Here is a 25,011-nt window from a genome sequence, read left to right on the forward strand (position 1 = left end):
TTTTTTTAAATCCCGACCGGATCCAGCGTCATTGGGAGGGGAGCAGTTGGGGGGGGGGAATCTTGGAAAATACTTAAAGTGGAGAGATCAGGATGAAACTGGGTGGGAAGAATAAAAAGTCCAAGATGCGTGTATGACATAACCGGACCAGATCCACTCTCTTTGGTGGAGTTGGGGAGGGGGGGGGGGGAATTCGGAAAAATTAGAAAAAATGAGGTATTTGTAACTTACGAACTGGTGATCAGATCTTAATGAAATTTGATATTTAGAAGGATCTTGTGCTTTAGAGCTCTTATCTTAAATTCCGACGAGATCCTGTGACATCGGGGGGAGTTGGAAGGGGGAAACCGGAATTCTTTGAAAACGTGAACATTGGAGTATCTGTATCTTACGAATAGGTTATCGGACCTTAATGAAACTTGATATAAAGAAGGATCTTATATCTCAGATGCTCCATTTTCGACTCGAATCCGATCCGGGGACATGGGGATTGGAGGGGAGAAACAGAAATCTTGGAAACCGCTTAGAGTTGAGAGATTGGAATGAAACTTGATGGGAAAAATAAGCACAAGTTCTAGATATGTGATTGACATAATTGGAACGGATCCGTTCTCTTTGGAGAAGCTGGGGGTGTTAATTTGGAAAAATTAGAAATATTGAGGTATTTTTAACTTAAGAACGGGTGACCAGATCTTAATAAAACTTGATATTTAGCAGGAGCTCATGTCTCAGAGCTCTTATTTCAAATCCCGACCAGATTTGTTGACATTGGGGGAGTTGGAAGGGGGAAATCGGGATGAAACTTGGTGGGTAGAATAAGCAAATGTTGTAGATACGTGATTGACGTAACCGTACTGGATTTACTCTCTTTGGGGGACTTAGGGGGTGGAGGTTCAGTGCTTTGGCGAGTTTGGTGCTTCTGGACGTGCTAGGACGATGAAAATTGGTAGGCGTGTCAGGGAGGTGCACAAATTGACTTGATAAAGTTGTTTTTCCCCGATTCGACCATCTGGGGGGGGGGCTGAAGGGAGAGGAAAATTTTGAAAAAGTGAGGTATTTATAATTTACGAGTGGGTGATCGGATCTTAATGAACTTTGATATTTAGAAAGACCTCGTGACTCAGAGCTCTTATTATAAATCCCGACCGGCATTAAGTCTCTGATTTTCCTTTTAAATCAATCTATTGATTCTTAGAATTTTGCTAGAGCTCATGCCATATGAGCTCTTGGCTCTTCCGGCCTCGTCACAAGTGCCATCTGAGCTTTTTAGCTCTTGTTATGGGATGTAGTGGCAAAGGTAGTGTATCGTTGAACTTATAAGCTACACCGAAAAATTTAAGTTGGGATGATTGAGGCTATTCATTTAATTTCCCAAAACCCACAGGGGAACATTATTTAACTGCCTAACTGGGATACAAAGCGACTACGAATTGTAAGTAAGCTTACTATCAAGTTGTTTCCAGCACTATGATTCTTAATGAAAAATAGGCTTAACAAATTTAGTACTGGCAGTTAGTCGTGATTGTTGGCTTTGGGAATACCGAATGATATTCATCTCAGTTGTCGTTATGGCATACTATGCAACTCAAGACAGGAGGGAACGCCAAACTTAAACATTTTGAAAGGAAAGTATTTAGAAAAAGATAAGAAAATGCGAATTATATATGTAACAAATCATGGGAAAAATCATAAAAATCCTGAAACTTTGGGGTAGGACGGACCTGATTGCCCCTCTCATTTTTGCCTAAGTCTAGTGATCTCTGGGCCCAAGCTATTCCTCTAGAACACTCTAGCTCCACACCATGAGTAAGTATTACCGAAATCTACGATTTTGGAAAGAGAAGGAGGAGTGGGGTAGAACGATTGTTTGCTCTAAAGAATCGTAAGAGTATGTCAAGAGCAAATATATGTGAAGGATTTAGTTGGCATTTATACCCTTACTAATTAGTGTTTATGGTAAACCTAAAGTTTATATTTTCAAACCGAAAATTTGTATTTGTGCAACTTTAGTGCCCTTTTTCTTTGCTCGATAGATTCGTAAAAATATAACCGAAGCCTGTAGGAAAACATACCCTAGGTAAAACAAAGGGACTGGCCATCCTCCTTTTAGATACAACACAGATGAATCTGCAGTGGTTAACGAAATTAGCCCTAAGATGCTCTGCCGTAGACGTTTACTCCGGTTTATGATCAGATTAAGTTGAATTTCGTCAGCGTCAACTCGAAGTTCTAACGCATTGCGTACTGGTGTTTCCACTTCTACCGAAATTTTCGGAGATATACCGAAACTCCAGTCCATCTCCCGGCAAAAAAAGGAAAGAAAATCGTCAAGGTTTTATAGACTCTTTGAAAAGAAAAATGGAAATACTGTTATAGATAGTCATGTTCAGCAATGGGTCTTATCCAACAAGCTGAATAGCGGATGCTGACGATTAAACGCATTTTAATAACTGTTTAAGGCGGTAATAGTAACATAGTGATGGTTTCATTTCAGGGCAGGGGTTCAATTTACATCAGAATCTGTCCATATTCCGTTAGGGAGAAGGCAGCTACACAGGCACGTCAATTGTAGTTTTTTAGGGTAGCCCAATAATAAACTGACATTTCAGTGGGAGGGGTCAATAGTAAACATATATATTATCTATATAGGTATTATATAGTATCTGCCCGGTACTATATGGTATGTAGTACCTGCCCGGCACGCAGCGGGCTTTTATATATGGATTCTCATTGTCGCTTGCCTTCTAACCACAGATAATTTGAGACAATTTGCTGTCTTTTCAAAAATATTTGATTATTAAAGCAAGTCCGATTTCTAACAACGCTACCTAATAAGCGTAAAACTTTTGGTTTTCTTTTTTAAGGTTTTTGAATTGTTGTAATCCCTTGTTAAATATATACAAATATTTTTGCAATTACCAGCCGCCGGGCCCCGGCACTTGACACGCGGCAGGCTTCTATGTAGAGATTCTGATTGTCGCTTGTCTTCTCGCTTGTCTTCTAACCGCAGACAATTTGCTGTCTTTGTTTCATACTGAAACAAAGTTGTTTGCTCTTTACGCGGTTTAATGTCATTTCTTACATATGCCTTTTTAAAATTATTTGATTATTGAAGCTAGTCTGATTTCTAATAATGATATATATTAATCTTGGAACTTTTGCTTTTCTTTTTTAAGGATTTGAATCTTAGGATTTTTAAGGATTTAAGGTTTTGAATTGTTGTAATCCCTTGTCAAAATATATGCAAATATTTTTCCAGTTACCAGTTTCTCCCTCTTTAAAGAATTTAATGTAAACTTTTCCATACACGAAAATCTTCAATTTTTCCATACAAGTGTAACAAGTGTGACAACGTCTTTGCAATACTGATGTATATAAAAATGAATTCACTCACAGAATTTTTTTCTAAAATAAAGGCTCTTAACAAATCATCTCGAACTTGTGACCTATCTAGATCGTTTTTTAGGCTAGAATATCCCAGGATGCCAATTTTTTCGAGAAAATGAAATCTAAGAAAACTAAGGATTTTGGGAGACAACGCCCTAAGGCATCCTTGTCTTTGTCCCTGTATCAATGGGAATGTTTCTTATAAATTTGATGTATGTTAAAGCCGGTCAATATCATAAAGGGTCACCCTATTTCGCTCATTAGAAATATTTTTTATTTGATGTGGGCAAACTATTCAGAATTGATTGGGCGACCTTGTCATGACGTGTGTACCTTTGATAAGAGATCGGAATAAACGACCGAAAACAAAAAACTGACACCTACTTTGCCGGAAATCATAGAAAAACTATTTAACTTCCCCAGTTTTGTGCCGGAGAAAGATATTCAAAGTTAATGAAACTTACACCATTAGAAAGCGTGAATTTGTTTTTTTTAATTGAACTGAGCAGAATTTTCTTTTTAAAGTTTAGTAAAGGGCAGTTCTAAAAGTATTCTAGAGCAAGTGCTTGGAGAACATTAAAAATAAGCCTAAAAGAAGTATTATTGTATAATTTGACAGCTTCTGAAGCTTTGTGTTGTGGTAATTGCCTTGATTAAAATCTTTGCCAACATAGGATGCATATTATTTATGCTGTATGTACGTTGAATAGAAAGTATTTTGCTTAACAATTAGTATGAGATTATAGATTTCCTTTGTTTTAAACCAGCCGCTTGTTAGCTTTTCAAGCTGCTGACACATCTAAATCCCCTATCAATTTTTATTAAAATTGCCTCGGAAGCTTCATGTCGTGCTGGGAAAATTGCTAATGGGCGCTTTGTCTTTGAGACTGTCAGTTGACGCTAAGACTTGCAAAACGACATTTATGTTATTGAACGTGTTTAAAGTCTAATCACTTCAGAAAATAATGTTGCTTCAGAAAAGGAGGAATGGCCAAGTGCTTTTATAATTAGGAGTTCCAGAAGATTAAGATTCAAAACAAAGGAGTACAAATACATTCATTTTATCTTATTTAAATCTTGTATTCATGACTGATCGTGACCTAAAATAAAATTACATGAGCAAAATTATGAACATTTTTTGGAAACAGCTCAGGTGAACAGTCAACCGTGTCTTGTGGGAAAAGCCAGAGAGGATGTTTTCTTTTAATTAGTTCGTCTACCTTATTAACTGAAGAAGGTGCATTCATTAAGCTGAAGAATGGAAAGACTGGGCACCAATTTTTTGCAAATAGTGAGATTTTCAGTTTTCAAGCAGTAAGACTCAGTGTCTCAGTTCTAAAATATATATAGTAGGCTGTATAAATTATATAGCACTTCCAGAGGGTTTTCGGTATAAGACAAATAATTATCCCAGATTCTGGAAAAGCATTTTTAACACCCTTCCCCCCTACTTACATTTCTGCAAATTGACGCTACTGCCAGGAGCCTTTAAAAAAACAAAAATTTAAATTCCACGTTAGTGGTTTTCCAGTGTGAAACTTTAAGCATCTAAAAGGAAAAAAAAAATTTCCACAAGATTTCTTACAAGCAGTCCCTCTATTTCTCTGTACGTCAAATCAGCACGTACAATTCAATCAATTAGCTTAATATTTTATTTGGCTTTCCGAAACTAGCGTAATTTCATCCAAATCCTGGGGGGGGGGCAGAATTGGAGCCAATTTCTCCAAATCAAGTGAAAAATATATGTCATATAGTACCATCAAAGCAAATGTATACTGAAGAAAACTGATGTCTTTCTCTGATGCTTGAATTATGTAGCCCTATCTTATTTTTGACAAGATTTCTGAAGACGCTAAACTTCAGCGAGGGGGGGGGGGAAACAAAGGTCTGGGGGAAAGTTGCCCCCTTCCCTATAGAAAATTACACCCCTACTTTCAGGATACTTTACGTTTGAAAATGTGTTACAACTCCTTTCCCAACTAGCTGAATCAGACAATTTAAGTTGTTCATCCATTGACGCACTGTAAACCGGTTTCTGTCACTAGTTCCTGTCAGCTTAGGGTGAGACAATAAAAACACAAGTGACAGACTAGATGAGAAATATAGAATTTTGGCTATATATTTGCACATTAGGGGGAGATAAAGTATTTAGGCAGTGTAAACATAAAACATTTGTAAACATTTTAAACATTTCTTAAACACAAAAATGTTACTCCTTCCAGCTTTTGCAGGTAAGAATATAATTATGACCTTCCTCAAAATATCAGATTATCATATATATCAGTAAGAACATGTAGAATAATAAAAAATATAAAAACATGACCATCAATTACATTCACTTATTGGTATTCAACTAATGTTAGCACCAGTAATTTTGTTTTCTCGGTAAGATTCAACATTTCTATTGGACGGAAATGGGGCAACCAATCTTTAAAGCTAGAGTATTCTAGATGAGAATTTCAAATATTTATCACAGCAGAAAAAAAAATCCAAGGAAAACAATAATTGATGTCATATCGAGTCATATTTATCTAAATATTTTATATTTTTAATCATTTATCTCAAACTTGCCAAAAATAGGAATTCCTTAAAACACAACAGTTTTTTTTTTCTTTTTGCGACGCTTTTGGTGTTAGAAATTTAAGGAACGTTTAATTTTACTTGTTTAGCTATTTTCTGTTTTATGCAATAAGTGAAGATTAAATAATCATATCAATACATTTATACCCCTTGCAGGTTCAAAAAGAAATCCACCTACAGTTCATGTCCAGTGTCACAGTTTTCCTTGGTGGTAACGTCAAATTTGTGTTGGAAGCTTCACAAGATAATTGAGAACCAAAGTCGCTTCTACGCAAAACTGGAATAACGAGTACATTTTGAATCACCCCAACCGATGTTACAACCTCAGAGAGGGGGTCAATCAAATGTCCATTTTTGAACCATTCTACTTTGGGCTCTGGTTTCCCTGAAAAGATGAATTATGGAGATTATCAACGCAATATCTGCAAACTACTATAACCAGCATGTCTGCAGAAGGAACGAGGAACTTCGGGTTGATAAGCCCCTTTCCCCCAGAAATAAATAAAGAGGACAAAATATTACAATTAACATTACATGATTTTGTCTCATTTCTTATAAAATTCCCCCATTTTTGCCTTTATCAAATTTTAACTTCAATAGCAGAACGAATTTCTCTATACATACCTGGTTATGAAGCATATAGAACAGCATTCATTTTGGAATAATTTCTAGTGCTCTACAAAAATTCCCAAAAACAAAAAGTCAAAATCGATCTCCGTTTCTAACATCTTCTCTTTGGCACTTGCTCCCCTTCGGTTCAGTTGCCACTTATAAGAGGAAGGACACAATGTTATCCCAGATTTTTCAAAGCACTGATTTTTATTATTTCCATTAAAAGATAAGAAACTAAAAAGATCTTGAGCCCCCTTTTTCGGTATCTTAAAGAAAAATCCCCCTACCCTACTTTTTTGTAAACATCACTGCTCTTAACAAGTTGGAAAGTTGCTTCTCGACCTTACAAGTGAATTATGATTAATTACAAACAAAACGTATTATAAAATACCATGTTCTAATGTACGCCTATGATTTTTTTTTAAAAGTTAAACACAATTAAGAAGTTAAGATCAGGCCTGCATTTTCAGAAGTAAAAGATTATAAGAACACTAACCGTCTTTTCAAAAGTAGCGTTCGACATGAGCATACAATCAAAATACTATGGCAAACTACCTACAGGATTGAAAACTGGCATTGTCGCCAACCGAAAAATCAGCAACGCCACCTAGCGTTCGGTGAATTTGTTTGACCCAAATCTGCTACATACTTGTCTTTTCAGGTACTTTAAGATTCAGGAAGGGGTAATGAAATCAGAATTATTTCGCAGCAAGCCTAATAGGTCAAAGTCAACCTACCTGATTCACCTTCTAAGATTTTTCCAAGCAAACCAAGGCCTATTTAGCACATACTTCATTTTGATTTAAAATAATTCTTGAAAATACGAAATGAAGATTAATTATTACTTGCAGAGAAATTTCAGCTTTAACCTGTTTGCATTGTAGACTAATCATATCAAATATCCAATTTCCTTTGACATTTTCTGCTTTTAATGAAGTCACCCGACGCTATATTGTAGTGCCGTTAGTAGTTTCATTTCTATCTTCTCATGTTAAATTCCCAAAGATCCAATTCATGTTTCTCGTTCTCTTTGGTCCAAACTCTAAAAAACTCCATAGCGGTGCCAGAGTCGTATCCGCTTTGCGGAAAAAAGTAACAAATACATAAAAACTAATTTTGTATGCGTTTTTAAAGTTTTTTGAAGCCCCCCTTCCCCCGGGAAAATAATAACTCCCCCTGAACAAAAATCTTGGTTACACCTTTGCCCTTTGGTTTTCTTTCTTTTATGGCAGAGGAGTGATAGAAAGACAATTATATCATATGGTGTACAAGACGACAATATGGTTTGGGTAGTAGTCCAAATTCTCCTATGATTGCTCAGAAAAGTTGTTACCAAGGACCTTTTCTTTATTTAGGCTATTTTTTCTGGTGCTCAAGATAAGGGCAAAAGGGATAAATGGTTTCCATCTCATTGAAAATTACTCAAAGGATTTGTCTTAGCGAAAGAGGAAAACAGATATCTCCTCAACATCTTATTCTGGTTTTCATTTTCCAACTTACTTATAAGGCCTTCATGATAAGTTTCTATAAACCTCTTAATCCACCATCTAGACAATGACCAATTAGCCTTGAAAAAAAAATACCGTTTAAGACATATATAACGAAGAGAAAAGAGATGTTACTGTACTATACGTGCCTTTTAGAAAAGTGAACTCTAATTGCATTGTTTTATTTTTGTTATGTCAGTCGTCACATTGTTTTAAACCACACAACCCTACCTTTTTACCTGTTGTTGTATTTACCTATTGCCTCCATGTCAGCTTTTGAGCCAGTTCAAATAGCTCAAAACCTGATTGTTCTTTTTTTTTCTTCTTCCTTAAACCTGATTTTTTTTTTTTTTTTTTTTTTTTTTTTTTTTTTTTTTTTTTTTTTTTTTTTTTTAGGGCACGATAATTGTTTCCGAATATTGCTATATTAACATTTTATGGTGTGAAAAAAAAAAAACAAAAAAACATTTGTTTTTCCTTTCTATAGTTCGGGGGCACCAATTCAAGAATTGACTATGCAAAAAAATAATATGAATACAAATACTACTGAATCTAGAAAAATTATACAATAAGTTTCTTTTGGGTAAGTGGAGCAGGGCATGCGGGGGTCGCACTTCCGCAGAGGGAATTTCCACAGGAGCAGTATTTTCAACGAGTGGGGAGAAGTGTACGCTTGACAAAATTTTTACGACTAAAATTCACTTCACCAATCAAAGTTCGATCCCTTGGTTTTAAGCTTTAAAACAATATAAAAAACGAAAAGTTTTTGAGAAAACAAGTTTTAACCAATTTTACGAATTTCTCTGTATGAAATAAGTGAAATTAAATAAGTAAAATAAAAATAGACAGAAATTAAAACGAACGATCAAGTCAGTGTTAAATAAAACATTACCATGAATGAAAAAATGAAACCTGGAACGACAAAAATTAAATTGAAAAATTAAGGCAAACTTAAAATGAATAGAAATGACCCAAAACATTAGTTAGAAGTAGAATCTCTGTGTTCTGGAACTTTAAAGATGATAGTGTATAAATTGAAATTCTGAATGGCTTTTTAACATAAAAAAAAAAAATCGAAACCTACTTTTTTTAACGAAAATCAAAGAATAATAATAAAACCTAAAACAAGCAGAATTCATGTAGTGATTCAAACAAACCTAAAATACTGAAATGCTTGCGAATGAATTAATGAAACCTAAAACGGACACAAATTAAAAACGATGCTGAAAATATAAATGAATAATTGAGACCTTAAACAACAGAAAGTGAATTCAATAAGCAGGTCAAATTTAAAGCGAATAAAAATTATACTTTCAGGAATTACTTCTTCTGCATTACTTATGAATACAGCTTTTTTTTTCTTTTTCTTTTTCTTTTTTTTAATGAGCCTGTTTGACCTGTCTAATAGGCTAAGCGATATTTTTTCTACCTAAGCGTTATTTTTTTATTACTTGATTTTACATAAATGTCTTTCAAAAATGTAGAAAAACAATTAGTTGATTCGGCAATTTAAAATCTTTTTTTCATCAGAAATGTTTATAATACAACAAAATTGAGTGTATGAAGGTCTGATTTTGGAGCTATTAGACAGATCATTGAAACATTTTTCATTGAAAGAAACACTGACATTATCATTTACATTAAGAAAAAAAGAGTCCAATAGTTGATCTCAAGCATCAAGGGCATATGCAAGATTTGTATTCAAGGAGAGGCTTATAAAAAAATAAAAATAAAATAAAAAACGTGCGAAAATATGCTCACTTACATTTTTTTAAGTTTAACAACTAATTTGGAGTGGGTGGGGGGTCAAAACCAGTACCCCCCCCCCCCCCATGGATACGGTTTCCTCTATCGTACAACCAAAATTATTTTGTAGATATTATATCGATTCAGAAAATTAAACCAGAAGCAGAGGGGGCAATTGTTCGCGTAGATTTATTTTGTGTTAGAAATTAGCCTCCCGCCCCTAGATTCAGAGAAAAAATTTCTATATCTACATAAAAAAAAACATTAGAAACATTCCTGACTCCTCATCCCTCGTAAAATTGTTCATGAATCGACGCTACTGTTTAGTGATTACATGTCGAGTCTTCGTGTTTTTTTTTACCCCAACTTACTTCCCATGGTTCATATTTTTTTTCCCAGAAACCCTATTTTCCCTATGACTTACTTCTCACTTATTTTTTGTCAAATCTAAAACACTTTCAGTTTTTCCTTCTTACCAACAGATCCTATCTATCATTAAATTAAAAAAAAAAAAAACAAGTTTTGCAACTGAAAATAAGGAGCAACATTAAAACTTAAAACGAACAGCAATTATTACATGTATGAAGGGTATTGCCCACTCCTCAACACCTTGCTCTTACTCTAAAGTTTTTTAGTAAAATAGCTTCCTATTGTTCTAATTACACGACCCTTGTGTTTAAAGGAGCCGTTCTTAAGGAATTGAGACACAATTCAAACTTTAGCGTGAAGTGCAAGGTGCAGAGGAGGGGGCAATTCTTTTCATACATATAATAATTTCCGTTCGTTTTAAGTTTTAATGTTGCTCCTTACTTTCATTTGAAAAAACTTATTTTAAAAAATTTAATTTCTAATCATTTTTAAGTACTTCCAGGAAATATGGCCCCATCTCCAATGATAAATCCCCCTCCCCAAGGAAATACCCTCTAGAATATTCAATCCCGGTAAAAATTTACCTCGGAAAATTACCCTTAACGACTCCACGCGTAAAATTGAGACGCAAGAGAATTTCGTGTATGAATTCTGGCAAATCTCCCCAGTGTATACTTCCCACTGACAGTTTCACCCCCTGGAAACTTCCCTTCCCCATAGAAAATTCCCCCGTGGAAAAATCCCCAGGAAAAAATTCCCCTTCCCCCCACCCAAAAATGTATGCAAACTTCACAATAACAAATACTATGTGTAAAAAATGGACATATTTTATGACTTAAAGACCTTTTCCCTGGGGCTGTGGGGCGGGGAGAACTCTAAGACAAATTTCTCAGGCTTGTAACCTTTAACCGGTAAGACTAAACTTAATGAAACTTATAAATTTAAAATCAGCATTATAAGCCTATTCTTTTGATATAACTACTGGTATCAAAACTCCGTTTTTTAGAGTTTCGATTACTATTGAGCTGGGTTACTCCTTACTTACAGATCGTTACCACGAACTGTTTGATTGGAAAAAATCTATTATTTTAAATAATTCGAAATACTTAAACATATACAGGGTTCAGAATTAAAGGCTATTAATGTATTTAGCAGAGCCACAAAGGCAAGTAAAACTTTCAAGTCACATGTGACTCAAAACCTTTTCATTTTTTTCCTGGGTTAAAATTTCATAAGAAAGAACTAATTAAGCTTTGCTTCCTTCCTTTTTTCCTTTTTGCTTCCTTCTTTTTTTCCTTTTTGCTTCCTTTTTTCTTCTCTTGCTGGCATACACTTCAGAAATGCTATGATTGATTGCCTTGCAAAAATATGCAAAAAACTAACCAGCGGACACACTTTCTAACACGGGAGTAAAGAAAGGTAATTTTTTCTCTCCCATAGACTGTTCATTTCCCCTTTCATATCTTTCAAATATTTAAAGGGGAAATAAAGCTTAAAAATATTCTACAAGCACTCTGGAACCGTTTTTGTAACAAAAAAACGACGGAGATATCGCTTTTTATGGTGGTATTGGGACATCACGATTTCGATGTAAAAGAAACAAAATGTTCCGAAGATAAGGAAAACGATATTCAGCTGGCATATTTCTCTGGCAAAAAAAGGCTGTTTTCGAACATTCAAGACAAGTGAGGTTCTCTAAAATATTTTTTTGTGCATATACCTGGCTCGTCAACAACAAGAATTTCCAATTTCCCAACAAGAATTATAAATACCAAAATCATCAAAACAAAAACATTTCCCCCCATGGAGTATTCGTCTTAGAAGAATTTATGCCTGGATAACATGACTTTCTAAGATTTTTCTTCTGATTTTTTGAAAACGATGTATATTTAAGGTCAGTATCACGTTTTCTCAGTGTTGCCACGTTGATCCGCAAAAATAAATAGAAAAATCCAATAAATTAAGTTTAAAAACAAAATTTCAGGCCTGAACAATCTGCTGTTCCCAGAGATTGCAGCTTCAAACTAAGGCCTACACTTTTTTAGGCTATTTGGTGCAATACAGTTTTAGATTATTTTCTGCTGATATTCCACTCACGCGTCTTTTATTTAAAGTGGATGCCCATTAACGCAAAAAACAGTATAACCTCATAGGTCTATTAAGATTTTTCGGCAAAAAATGTATTTCCGATTTTTTTTTTTTTTTTTTTTTAATATACGGCACTGTAGCTTTACAAATAATCAATTCAAAAACCAAATTTCATTTTCATTACCATTGGTAATTTAAAAAAAAATAGATAGCAGTTATACCTTTTTATAAAACTATTTTTAAATTTGTATTATTTTAGTATTTGTTTAAAATAAACAGCCGGTTCAAAATCCCAAATAATTTCAGTTTGAAAAACAGAAAATCCTGGAAAATGGCTCCTGGTGATAAAAGTCCTGCTGATACCGAAAATAATAAAAAGGGAAATTTGTGAATTTCGTCACTTTTTTAAATGCATGTTTAGAAAACTTTCTGTCTATCAAAACTGAATATGAGAATGGGAAGCGAACGAGAACCGATTTCGGCGAAAAGCAAAACGAAAAGCAAAATGAAGAAGACGAAAAAAGGCAGACGTGGTCATTCAGTCACTTTGTTTTGACTGCACTTTTTGCAGACACTCATTTTATTTCCTGATAGAAAGGCTGTGAGAACCGAATATCAGAATGAGAGCCAAATGAAAGTTTACTTCGGTATGTTACCGAAAAGTAAAAGGAAGAAAAAAAAAGGGGAAATTTGGCCGTTCAGTTATTTTCGTTTTAACTGTAGTATTTGCATTTTTCTCATTATTTCCATATATCTCAGCTATGAGCTTAACAAAGTACTTTCAATCAAACAGTTCGTGGTAACGAACTGTAGTAAGGGGCGACCCGCCTCAATAGTAACCGAAACTCTAAAGAATGGAATTTTAATACCAATAGTTACATCAAAAGAATTGCGTTTTAATGCTGAAATATATAAGTTTCATCAAGATCAGTTATACCCTTCAAAAGTTACGAGCCTGAGAAAATCTGCCTCATTTTAGAAAATATGGGGAAACACCCCCTAAAAGTTATACAGTCTTAACGAAAATCACACCATCAGATTCAGCGTATCAGAGAACCTCATTGTAGAAGTTTCAAGCGCCTATCTACAAAAATGCGGAATTTCGCATTTTTTGCCAGAAGACAAATCACGGATGCGTGTTTATTTGTTGTTTTTTTTTTGTTTTTTTTTTCAGGGGTTATCGCTTCGACTGAGTGGTCCTAGAATGTCGCGCGAGGGCTCATTCTAACGGAAATTAAAAGTTCTAGTGCCCTTTTTAAGTGACCAAAAATTGGAGGGCACCCAGCCCCCCACCCCCCGCTCATTTTTTCCCAAAAGTCACCGGATCAAAATTCTGAAATAGCCATTTTATTCACCATAGTCGAAAAAACTAGTAACTATGTCTTTAAGGACGACTTACTCCCCCTCAGTCCCCGTGGGAGGGGCTGCAAGTTACAAACTTTGACCTGTGTTTACATATAGTAATGGTTATTGGGAAGGGTATAGATGTTTTCAGGGGGATTTTTTTGGTTTAGGGGGGAGTTGAGAGGGGGAGGGTTCGTGGGAGGATATTTCAATGGAGGAAATTCTCATGGGGGAAGAGAATTTCAATTAAGTGTGCGCAGGATTTTCTAGCATTATTTAAAAAAAAACAATGGAAAAATAAATATGAAAAGTTTTTTCTACTGAAAGTAAGGAGTAGCATTAAAACTTAAAACGAACAGAGATTATTACGCATATGAGGGGTTTAGCTCCTCGTTATACTTCACTCTTTACGCTAAAGTATTTTTAGTAATTTCAACTATTTACTCTACAGCCTTTGTGATTCAGAGGTCATTCTTAAGGAATTGCGACATTTAAGCTTTAATGTAAAGAGCGAGGTATCGACGAGGGTTGAACCCTCTCATATACGCAATAAAACATACGAATATAGAAGTTCGGTACGTAAGTTAATTCGTAAGTTACGTATAATTTTTACCAATGAAAACGTTTGTAAAAAATTAAAAGTTCTAGTTGCCTTTTTAAGTAATCAAAAAATTGGTGAGGAACCAGGCCTCCTCCCTCACTCCTTTTTTCTCAAAATCTTCCGATTAATTGCAATTAATTAATATGCAAATTTTGTTTTAATTATTTATGTGCGGAGAGCCAAGATCAAAAACTTGTATAAATTCAAAAACGTCCAGAAATTAAATAAAAAAAACAAGTTTTTTTTAAATGAAAGTAAGGAGCAACATTAAAACTTAAAACGAACAGAAATTACTCCGTATATGAAAGGGGCTTTTCCTCCTCAACGCCCCGCTCTTTACGCTAAAGTTTCTTACCTTTTTAAAAAGTAGAGTTAAGAGAAAGAGTCAAACTTTAGCGTAAAGAGCGGGGCGTTGAGGAGGAAAAGCCCCTTCCATATACGGAGTAATTTCTGTTCGTTTTAAGTTTTAATGTTGCTCCTTACTTTCATTTAAAAAAACTTGTTTTTTCTATTTAATTACTTCAAAGGGGAATACCTAAAACGGCTCTATAAAAGCAAAAAAAAATCTTCTTATAAACATAATATTTCTGAAAAGAAGAGGAAAAAATAATTATGGAAGAGACAAAATATGTATTTAACTAGAATAGGTAAAGGTGTATGTTAATATTAAATTGTTACTTATATCGTTCTTCATAACACCACGGCTCCATTAAAAATGTTAAAACAATAATTAGGACATAGCACAATTTTATCCTAATTACTCTTGCTTAATGACTTGAAGTAATGCCCAATTTTTCTAGAAATACTTCACTTACCACCACTCGAATAGCATGTCAACTTGACAGATTGTCGCTCTTCGTAAGGCCCAACGCGATCGGACACTTCACGGCCTGATTCATCAAATACTTTTGGTGTTTGAGGTGGAACTAAAAGCAAAAAAAGACTGTTAGTACTAGAGTCGTATCCAGTAATTTTTTGGGGGGTGGGGTAAAAAATATTTTTTCAGGGGAGGGGGGCTGTGCTAAAGGACTTTTAAAAGTACAACGAAAATTTGTTTTTATTCCTTTTTGTTACGTCTTTACGAGTCGGAAAAACCATTCGGGGGTGGGGAGCTCAAACACCCTAACCCCCCACCTGGATACAGCCTTGCCTAGTACGACTGACTGCTGTTTTGAGAAGTTAAAAAAAAATGGAAATATGCATCGCCAGTTTATTGACAAATATTTAAAGCCATAACCAGTGCTACCCTCTCTAGTGACAATTGTACGATTTTCAGGTCCTCCCTCCAAATTCCCTCTCCTCCCAAATAGCACCTTGATCGTTTAAAACAGTTATGCTTTTACAGTACTTGTTTTTCTAATAGCATAACTTGCTATGGGACAGGGGGTAGCTGCCCCTCCCAGGCCTCGGTTCACACAACCCAAGGCCCCAGTTTGCCACCCCTATAGCTGAAATTTAGTTTTTTCAAAATGATTCTCAAACATACGATAAGCGTGTATAATTCAAGCATCCACAGAAACATGTCAGTTTTCTCCAGTATATTTTTATTTTTATGGTACTATATGGCTCATTTTCCATTTTCACTGTCATTTTCACTTGATTTGGGAAATTGGCTCCAACCCTCTCCTCCTTTACCCCCCTCTCTCCTCAGGAGTTCGAGAAAATTCCCCCAGCATCAATAGTTGTGTAATTTTGAAAAAACAGCACTTTTTAAACTTAGAATTTTCTACCAGTGGTCGAGTCTAGCACAGACTTTTTTTTTTGATTTTCGAAACATGTTAAAGACATACGAGCATAAAAAAGGTTTTTATTTTCAAAGAACCGAACAAAGTTTGATGACATAGACAATATAAATATTTGTTTTAATTATTTGCAACACACAAGCCAACATAATTCTTTTTTTGCCAAGGTTTTGTTATTTTTGAAATCCTGAATCAAATAAACTTTTTGAAATAAAGCCAAATCATCCACAGTCAAGTTTACTGCTAATTCATGCTATATATCAAAGATGTAAAATTATATCTTAACTAGTTTCTGTAGTTTTATCTATTTGTAATAAGCTTTGCTAATATCATTTTGGGATGTGGAACCCAAATATGAAATCGTTTTTTCTTTATCAGTTATACTGTTTTAAATATAGCACTGCCATCCACAATTAAGTTTACTGTTAAATCACTCTACATATCAATCATGTAAAATTATTGAATATTAGTTCCTGTATTTTTTTTTTATCTATTTTGAATTTACTTTGCTTATATATTTTTGGAATGCTGAATCCAAATATGAAATCATTTCTTTATCGGCTATACTTATTGAAATATAGTACTATCATTAAAAATTAAGTTCACTGTTAAATCACTGAATATATCAATGATACAAAATTGTGTAAATACGAGTTACTGCATTATATCTGTTTTTATTATGTTTTGCTAAAATATTTTTGGGATGCTGAATGCAAATATGATATCATTTCTTTTAGAACATTTATATTTGAAATATAGCCCTGTCGTTCACAATTAGGCTTACTGTTAAATCACCCGATATATCAGTGATGTAAAATTATGCAACTACTTCCTGCATCTTTATCTATTTGTAATATGTCAAACTTTGTTATTTAATTTTTTGCAAAATTTATTGGTTAAAAATTTATCCCTTTTTTTCTTTTTTTTATGATGAGAGATGGCTGTCTAGAGATTGCACAGTGTTGATTTTGAATGAATAGTTATCATTTATTTGTTGTAGTTTTGCTGCTGAACAGGGACATTTTAGGTCCCTAAATTGAGCAGCATATTATTGATTGTAAGTGCAATTTTAGTAATTTTTCTTTGATGAAATAAACGCATATCTACCTACCTACCTAAGCATATTATTTGGTTAACTTTAGTCATTTTGAACAAAGGCTGAATTCGTATGTTCGTAACTGGAATAATAACTCATTTTTGTCAACCTACTTTGTGTTCTCAAAATTATCCACCATAGAAATATTTTCTACGTGCTCTTTTAGAGAAACAAGAAAAAAAGAACTCTGAAAAAACCCAAAACAATTACGGCAGGGGAACTTAGTACTGAAACCAACGTTACTGACGCTATGAGTACTCAAACTGACAGCAAAACCTAACTATAAGAACTACTGAAATCGCTTCGTTTTTTAAGGTAATTAAATAAAAAAAAAATTAATGAAAGTAAGGAGCAACATTAAAACTTGAAACAAACAGAAATTACTTCGTATATTCGTTTTAAGTTTTAATGTTTCTCCTTACTTTCATTTAAAAAAACTTGTTTTTTTATTTAATTTCTGGACGTTTTTGAATTAATGCATGTTTTGATCTTGGCTCTCCGCACATATATAATTAAAACAAAATTTACATATTAATTAATTGCAATTAATCGGAAGATTTTGAGAAAAAAGGAGCGAGGGAGGAAGCCTAGCTGCCCTCCAATTTTTTGGTTACTTAAAAGAGCAACTAGAACTTTTAATATTTTACAAACGTTTTCATTGGTAAAAATATACGTAACTTACGAATTAACTTACGTAACGAATTTCTATATTCGTATATTTTTATTGCGTATATGAAGGGGTTTCCACCCTCGTCGATATCTCGCTCTTTACACTAAAGCTTAAATTGTTTCCCAATTCCTTAAGAATGACCTCTGAATCACAAAGGCCGTAGAATAAATAGTTGAAATTACTAAAAACACTTTAGCGTAAAGAGTGAGGTGTAACGAGGAGGTAAACCCCTCATATGCGTAATAATTTTTTTTCGTTTTAAGTTTTAATGCTGCTCCTTACTTTCGGTAGAAAAAACTTTTGATGTTTATTTTTTCATTGTTTTTTCAAATAGTGCTAGAAGATCCTGCGCCCCCTTCATTGAAATTCTCTTCCCCCTTGAGAAGTTTCTCCATGGATTTATCCTCCAACGTAACCCCTCCCCCTCAACTCTCCCCCCTAAACCAGAAAAATCCCCCTGAAAACGTCTGTACTCTTCCCAGTAACGAGTTTACTATATGTAAACACAGGTCAAAGTTTGTAGCTTGCAGCTCCTCCCACGGGGACTGCGGGGGAGTAATTCGTCCCTAAAGACATAGTTATCAGGTTTTTCGACTATGGTGAATAAAATGGCTATCTCAAAATTTTGATCCGGTGACTTTTGGGAAAAATGAGCGTGGGAGGGGGCCAAGGTGCCCTCCATTTTTTGGTCACTTAAAAAGAGCACTGGAACTTTTAGTTTCCGTTAGAATGAACCCTGAAAAAAAAAAACAAATAAACACGCATCCGTGATCTATCTTCTGGCAAAAAAATGCGAAATTCCACATTTTTGTAGATAAGAGCTTGAAACTTCTACAATAAGGTTCTCTGATACGCTGAACCTGATGGTGTGATTTTCGTTAAGATTGTATGACTTTTAGGGGGTGTTTCCCCCTATTTTCTAAAATGAGGCAAATTTTCTCAGTAATTTTTGATGGGTATAACTGATCTTGATAACTTATATATTTAAAATAAGCATTAGAATGCGATTCTTTTGATGTAACTATTGGTATCAAATTCTATTTTTTAGAGTTTCGGTTACTATTGAGCCGGGCCGCTCCTTACTACAGTTCGTTACCACAAACTGTTTGATAAAAAATTAATAATACTTAACATCGTCAAATTTGATTATACAAATTTAGCTATACTTTATTAAATTTGTCCTATACTTATTATACCGCTTTATGATTCCAAATCAGTGGCACTAAAAAAGCGACATTTGGCACCCAAAATGGCACATTAAAATTTTGCATATTAAAAGCTATTTTTAAAATTAAAATATTTTTAAAATTAAAAAATTAAAATATTTTTAAAATTAAAAATTAAAATTATTAAAATATACATTAAAATTTGCATATTAAATTTTGCATATTAAAAGCTATTTTTAAAATTAAAATATTTTTAAAATTAAAAAATTAAAATATTTTTAAAATTAAAAATTAAAATTATTAAAATATACATTAAAATTTGCACATTAAATTTTGCATATTAAAAGCTATTTTTAAAATTAAAATATTTTTAAAATTAAAAAATTAAAATATTTTTAAAATTAAAAATTAAAATTATTAAAATATACATTAAAATTTGCATATTAAATTTTGCATATTAAAAGCTATTTTAAAAATTAAAATATTTTTAAAATTAAAAAATTAAAATATTTTTAAAATTAAAAATTAAAATTATTAAAATATACATTAAAATTTGCATATTAAATTTTGCATATTAAAAGCTAGTTTACTCCTCACTCCGGAGCAAATTGGATATAGTTCTACTTTCTTTCATTTTTCTTCTTCTTTTGTGGCTCTCACTTTCTCTTCCTCGCTTCTTTTTTACTCTCTCACTTTCCTTCTAATTCGTATGCTATTATCAATGATTTCATTATTTTTCACAAAACGGAAATATATATTGATAAGATTTCCCTACTTTACTTTTCTTGACAATCGCTTATTTATAATTTAATTTATGGCCTAAAAGTCTACTCTCTTGGCAACTTGCATTCGAAAGAAATTTAAAAGACCTAGAACAGAATGTTTCTGGCACGAATACTACAAGCACGCAACCTGACAAAAAAAAATTAACTATACTAGAATTATTAAAATCGCTTCTTTATGTAGTAGCAAAAAATTAAAGATATTTAATACCACCAATCTTCAAATATGGTAATTTTAAATCAATCTTGTTTCGAATAGATAACTTATTGCCAGGTCTACTAACGTAGATAGTTACAGTCATCTGGTAACGAGTTTAAATACCATTCGAAACACAAGCATTTGTGGAAAATGTCTTAAAAATTGAGAAGACTAAAATTTAACTTAAGCAAGAGTTTTAAAGCCAAAATTTTTGTAGTCATATATTCACAGGTACATATACATAAAGTCTTAAAATTGAGGAGGCTAAAATACAAATTGTGAATAAGTTTTGAAGCAAAGAGGTTGTTTAGTTATGTTAACGAATGTGCCTATGAAAAAAACCTTAGAAACTTAGAAGACTAAAATTTAACTTAAGCAGGAGTTTTAAGGTGAAAAGGTTCTATATTCACGTTTTCTGAAGCAAATTATCAAACAGTTCGTGGTAACGAACTGTAGTAAGGAGCGACCCGGCTCAATAGTAAACGAAACTCTACAAAACGGAATTTTGATGCTAAAATATACATCAAAAGAATCGGATTTTTATGCTGATTTTAAATATATAAGTTTCATCAAATTTAATCTTTGTCATCAAAAGTTACGATCCTGAGAAAATTTGCTTTATTTTGGAAATCACACCATCGCATTCGGCGTATCTGAGAACCCTATAGCAAAAATTTCAAGCTCCTATCTACAAAAATGTGGAATTTCGTATTTTTTGCCAGAAGACAAATCACGGTTGCGTGTTTATTTGTTGTTTTTTTCCCAGGGGTCATCGTATCGACCAAGTGGTCCTAGAATGTCGCAAGAGAGCTCATTCTAACGGAAATGAAAAGTTCTAGTGCCCTTTTTAAGTGACCAAAAAATTGGAGGGCACCTAAGCCCCCTCCCACGCTCATTTTTTATCCAAAGTCAACGGATCAAAATTTTGAGATAGCCATTATTTTCCGCATAGTCATAAACCATAATAACTATGTCTTTGGGAATGACTTACTCCCCCACAGTCCCTGGGGGAGGGGCTACAAGTTACAAGCTTCGACCAGTGTTTACATATAATTATGGTTATTGGGAAGTGTACAGACCTTTTCAGGGGGATTTTTTTTTGGTTTTGGTGTTGGGGTTGTGGGTTTGAGGGGAGGGGGCTATGTGGGAGGATCTTTCCTTGGAGAAATATGTCATGGGGGAACAGAAATTCAATGAAAAGGGCGCAGGATTTTCTAAAATTACTATAAAAAAAATAATGAAAAAATAAACATGAAAACGTTTTTCCAATTGAAAGTAAGGAGTAGCATTGAAACTTAAAACGAACAGAGATTATTACGCATATGAGGGGTTCTAAAAATACTTTAGCATAAAGAGCGAGGTATTTAGGAGGAGATAAATACCTCGCTCTTTATGCTATAGTGTTTTTAGTAATTTCAACTATTTATTCTACGGCCTTTCTGATTCAGGGGTCATTCTTAAAGAATTGGGACAAAACTTACGATTTAGTGTAAAGAGCGAGGTATTAACGAGGGTACAAACCCCCTCATATACATAACAAAAATTTAAGAATATAAAAGTTTGTTACGTAAGTTAATTCTTAAGTTACGTACATTTTACTAATAAAAACTTTCGTTGAAAATTAAAATTTATAGTTGCCTTTTTATGTAACCGACAAATTGCAGGGCAACTAGGCCTCTTTCCCTACCCTTTATCTCTCAAAATTGTCTGATCAAAACTAAGAGAAAGCCATTTAGCCAAAAAGGAATTAATATGCAAATTTCATTTTAATAATTGATGTGTGGAGAACCAAAATCAAACATGCATTAATTCAAAAACGTTCAGAAATTACATAAAAAAACTAGTTTTTTTAACTGAAAGTAAGGAGCGACATTAAAACTTAAAACGAACAGAAATTACTCCGTATATGAAATGGGTTGTCCCCTCCGCAATCCTTCGCTCTTTACGCTAAAGCTTTTAATTGTTTTAAAAAAAAGAATTGTGGCAAAGAGCCAAACTTCAGCGTAAAGAGCGAGGGATTGCGGATGGGACAACCCATTTCATATACGGAGTAATTTCTGTTCGTTTTAAGTTTTAATGTCGCTCCTTACTTTCAATTAAAAAAACTAGTTTTTTTTATGTAATACAGATAAGCTCCAAAATTAAGAGGATTGAAATATAATTTAGGAGAGAATTTTGAGAAAAAAAAAATGTTCTGTATAGTCATGTATTCACAGGTACATATACACAAAGTCATAAAATTGAGATGGCTAAAATATAAATCGTGAAGAAATTTTAAAGCAGAGGTTCTTTGGTTATGTTAATAAATTTGCATATGAAAAAAAAATCTTAGAAACTGAGAAGACTAAAGTTTAACTATAGCGGGAGTTTTAAGGCAAAAAGGTTCTATATCCACGTTTTCAGAGGCAAATTACACACACTTCAAAATTGACAGGATTGAAATATTATTTAAGCGAGAATTTGGAGAACAAAAAATGTAGCCACATTTCCAGAGGTAAACATAGAACAAATTCATAAGACTAAAATAAACAGAAAATTTAAGTAAAGCGATTCTAGAGCCTCGTTTTCAGAGTTTAATATAGAAGAAACCTTAAAAATCAAGAAGATTTAGACATGATTTAAGCAGTTATTTCCAACAGGAAAAGGTTTATAGCCGTGGTTTTTTGTTGTTTTTTTTTACAGCCGAATGAATCAAACAATTGGAAATACTGTTTTAATATCTTGTGTTGAAAACAGTTTTCTGGCAATTTTATTATGCGCATTCCGTTCCTTCCATAAAATACCAAATGAAAACATGCCTTGTGACGATTATTCGTGGTACTATAACACTTGACGACTGTTCACGTTGAGACTCCACTATTACAAAGACAGCTCTTTCGAAGACGCGTGCTAGCGATCTGACTTTACGGGTTATTTAAATGTTAAGGTCAGTAAAAGCGTTTTTTTTTAAGGATGACACTGAGTTAGATTTTCATTGAGTAAATTTCCTTTAAATCTAAGTTTAAACCTAGTGAGGTTGGGTTTGGTTATATCTAGTTCTGAATAGAACTTTTATCTAAACTTTTATCTAGACGGATTAGGATTCAAAAATTACAATTAGCTTGACCTTTGTATTCGTAGAATCTTATTTAAAATAGATATTAACTTTTGGTACTTGTGTCTCATAGCCACCACATTCAAGTTCTGTCGTGAAGTGAAGTTTGGTTAATGCTAATGAAATAAAGCAAAATATGATGAAAATTTAATACTTTATCAGCAGAACTATGAAAACTACAACAAAGAATTATGGGAGGAGGGCCGCCCAGACCACGTTGCATTAAATACGTAACCTAAACTAACCTAACCAAAATACCAACTAAATCTTTAATTAAAATATAGCTACAAAGTAGTTTCCAACCAAGCCGAAGCTAAGATTGTCTGGTGTAAAGACCATGAAGACTGGTCAATATCTCACGTTCGCGATACAAGATTTTGAGAGTGGTGGCTATATGACAAAAGTACCTAAGCTGTTTATTTTTCAAGTGATTTAGCACCTCAACTGAAGCTCAACCCTCTTTTACAATAATTGGTAAATTACATCATAGATGTGGCCGACACAGTGAAACAAGTGGGATTTAAAAAAATATGAATATACTACCACAGTAAAAGTTAATCATCGTCTACCTCAATACCATGTAAAACTACCACTAAACTACCGCAGCAAAAAGTAAGTTTTTCTAATATATTGAATAATCGATTGAGAATCAAAGGGTCAAACGCATCTTTTATCAGGCGCTTTGTTCTCTTTTCTGGGTATTTGCAATGAGTGAGTATTATTTAATATGTAGTCAATAATTCAGCTAAGTTTTGTTCAGTTCTCAACAATCAATGATATATTCCACAACTTAAAAATTATCATTGCTATTAAAATAAGACGGAAAGGGGTCTTTCTTGTAATTAAATAGAAATAAATAATACAACCAAGAGTGTTAAGTTTCTGTTAAAGGAATTTATTTTCAGTTGTTTCATTTTTTCTTAAGTCTATCTTTACTTTAGGATCAACCTAAGCGCTTGGGCTTTTTTTTAAAGTATAAAACTTAATGCTTTAGTAGAAGACTATTTTTTTCTTTTATTAAAATGAATAACCAAAATATTATTATGGATCCCTTGGTGGCCTATGCTTAGGAAATTACAGTCCAACCTCCGAATTTTTGGGACGTATTTTCAGCTCTGGATTTTTTAGATATTTTATCCAGTTTTGTCAACAAAGCCACGTGTTACTCTATTTCCGAACAGGAAGAGACTTCTGAGATTCAGAACAGTAAAATCAAAATAACATTTTGGACAATTTCCAAGAGAAGAAAGTGCGCTTGTGTAAACAAAAATGAGGAGAATAAAAAATTACGGCTAATACATCCGTTTTTGATAACCAACATTTCAAATTTCAGTAAATTGTACGTCAGACTATTAAAAACCGCAAAGTTTAAATAAAGGGCCTCGGAAGTCCTTTGCTGTGAGACCCAGTAGCAATTTTTAATTTAATTTGGATCATATCTAGGCTATTCTAACTGATTCCCCTCTAGTAGAGTTACTCGATGTAGCAAATTTTTCGCCAAATGTTGTTTAAGCTAACTCAAGAACCCCAAGAATTGGTACTTATCGGTTATATAATAAACACTCGGGAAGTGAAGTTCGATTAATGCTAATGCGATGAAACAAAATATGATGAATATATAATAGTTTAGAAACAAATTTGGGCTATATATTTGCACATTAGGGGGTGGGGGTAAGGGTAAAGCATAGCATATATTAAATACGTAAACTAACCATTGCTGTATTTAATATATGCTATACTTTACCCCCCCCCCTATTGTGCAAATATATAGCCCAAATTTGTTTGAATAAACCAACCCAAACCAAAATACAAACTAAATACTTAAATAGAATGTAGCTACAATTTATTTTGTAACCAAACTAAAGCTAATTGTGTGGTATAAAGAAGTTGCTTCACCCGTTTCTTGTGTCATGCTTGCATCATTCGCGATCAAAATTGTTTGCACGAAACACATTAAAGCGACTTATTCAAGCGACTAATCAAAATATCACAATAGAAAAATATTAAGTACACAAAAGAAAGGGAACCCACTTCCCTTTCTGCATCAT

The 25,011-nt window shown here is 33.5% G+C and overlaps 1 protein-coding gene across 1 annotated transcript in view; it reads right to left on the bottom strand.

Moving 5' to 3' along the window:
- Positions 1 to 25,011, bottom strand: part of LOC136026968 (nephrin-like) — a 189,896-nt gene that overhangs the window by 89,532 nt on the left and 75,353 nt on the right. The window contains exons 5-6 of the mRNA XM_065703837.1: positions 15,030 to 15,140; positions 6,146 to 6,352 (exon numbers count right to left, since the gene is read on the bottom strand). Of these exons, the coding sequence (XP_065559909.1) occupies positions 6,146 to 6,352; positions 15,030 to 15,140 (318 nt within the window). The remainder of the gene's footprint in view (positions 1 to 6,145; positions 6,353 to 15,029; positions 15,141 to 25,011) is intronic.

Source organism: Artemia franciscana, chromosome 5, assembly GCF_032884065.1.
Source record: "Artemia franciscana chromosome 5, ASM3288406v1, whole genome shotgun sequence".
In the NCBI taxonomy this organism is placed as follows: Eukaryota; Metazoa; Arthropoda; class Branchiopoda; order Anostraca; family Artemiidae; genus Artemia; species Artemia franciscana.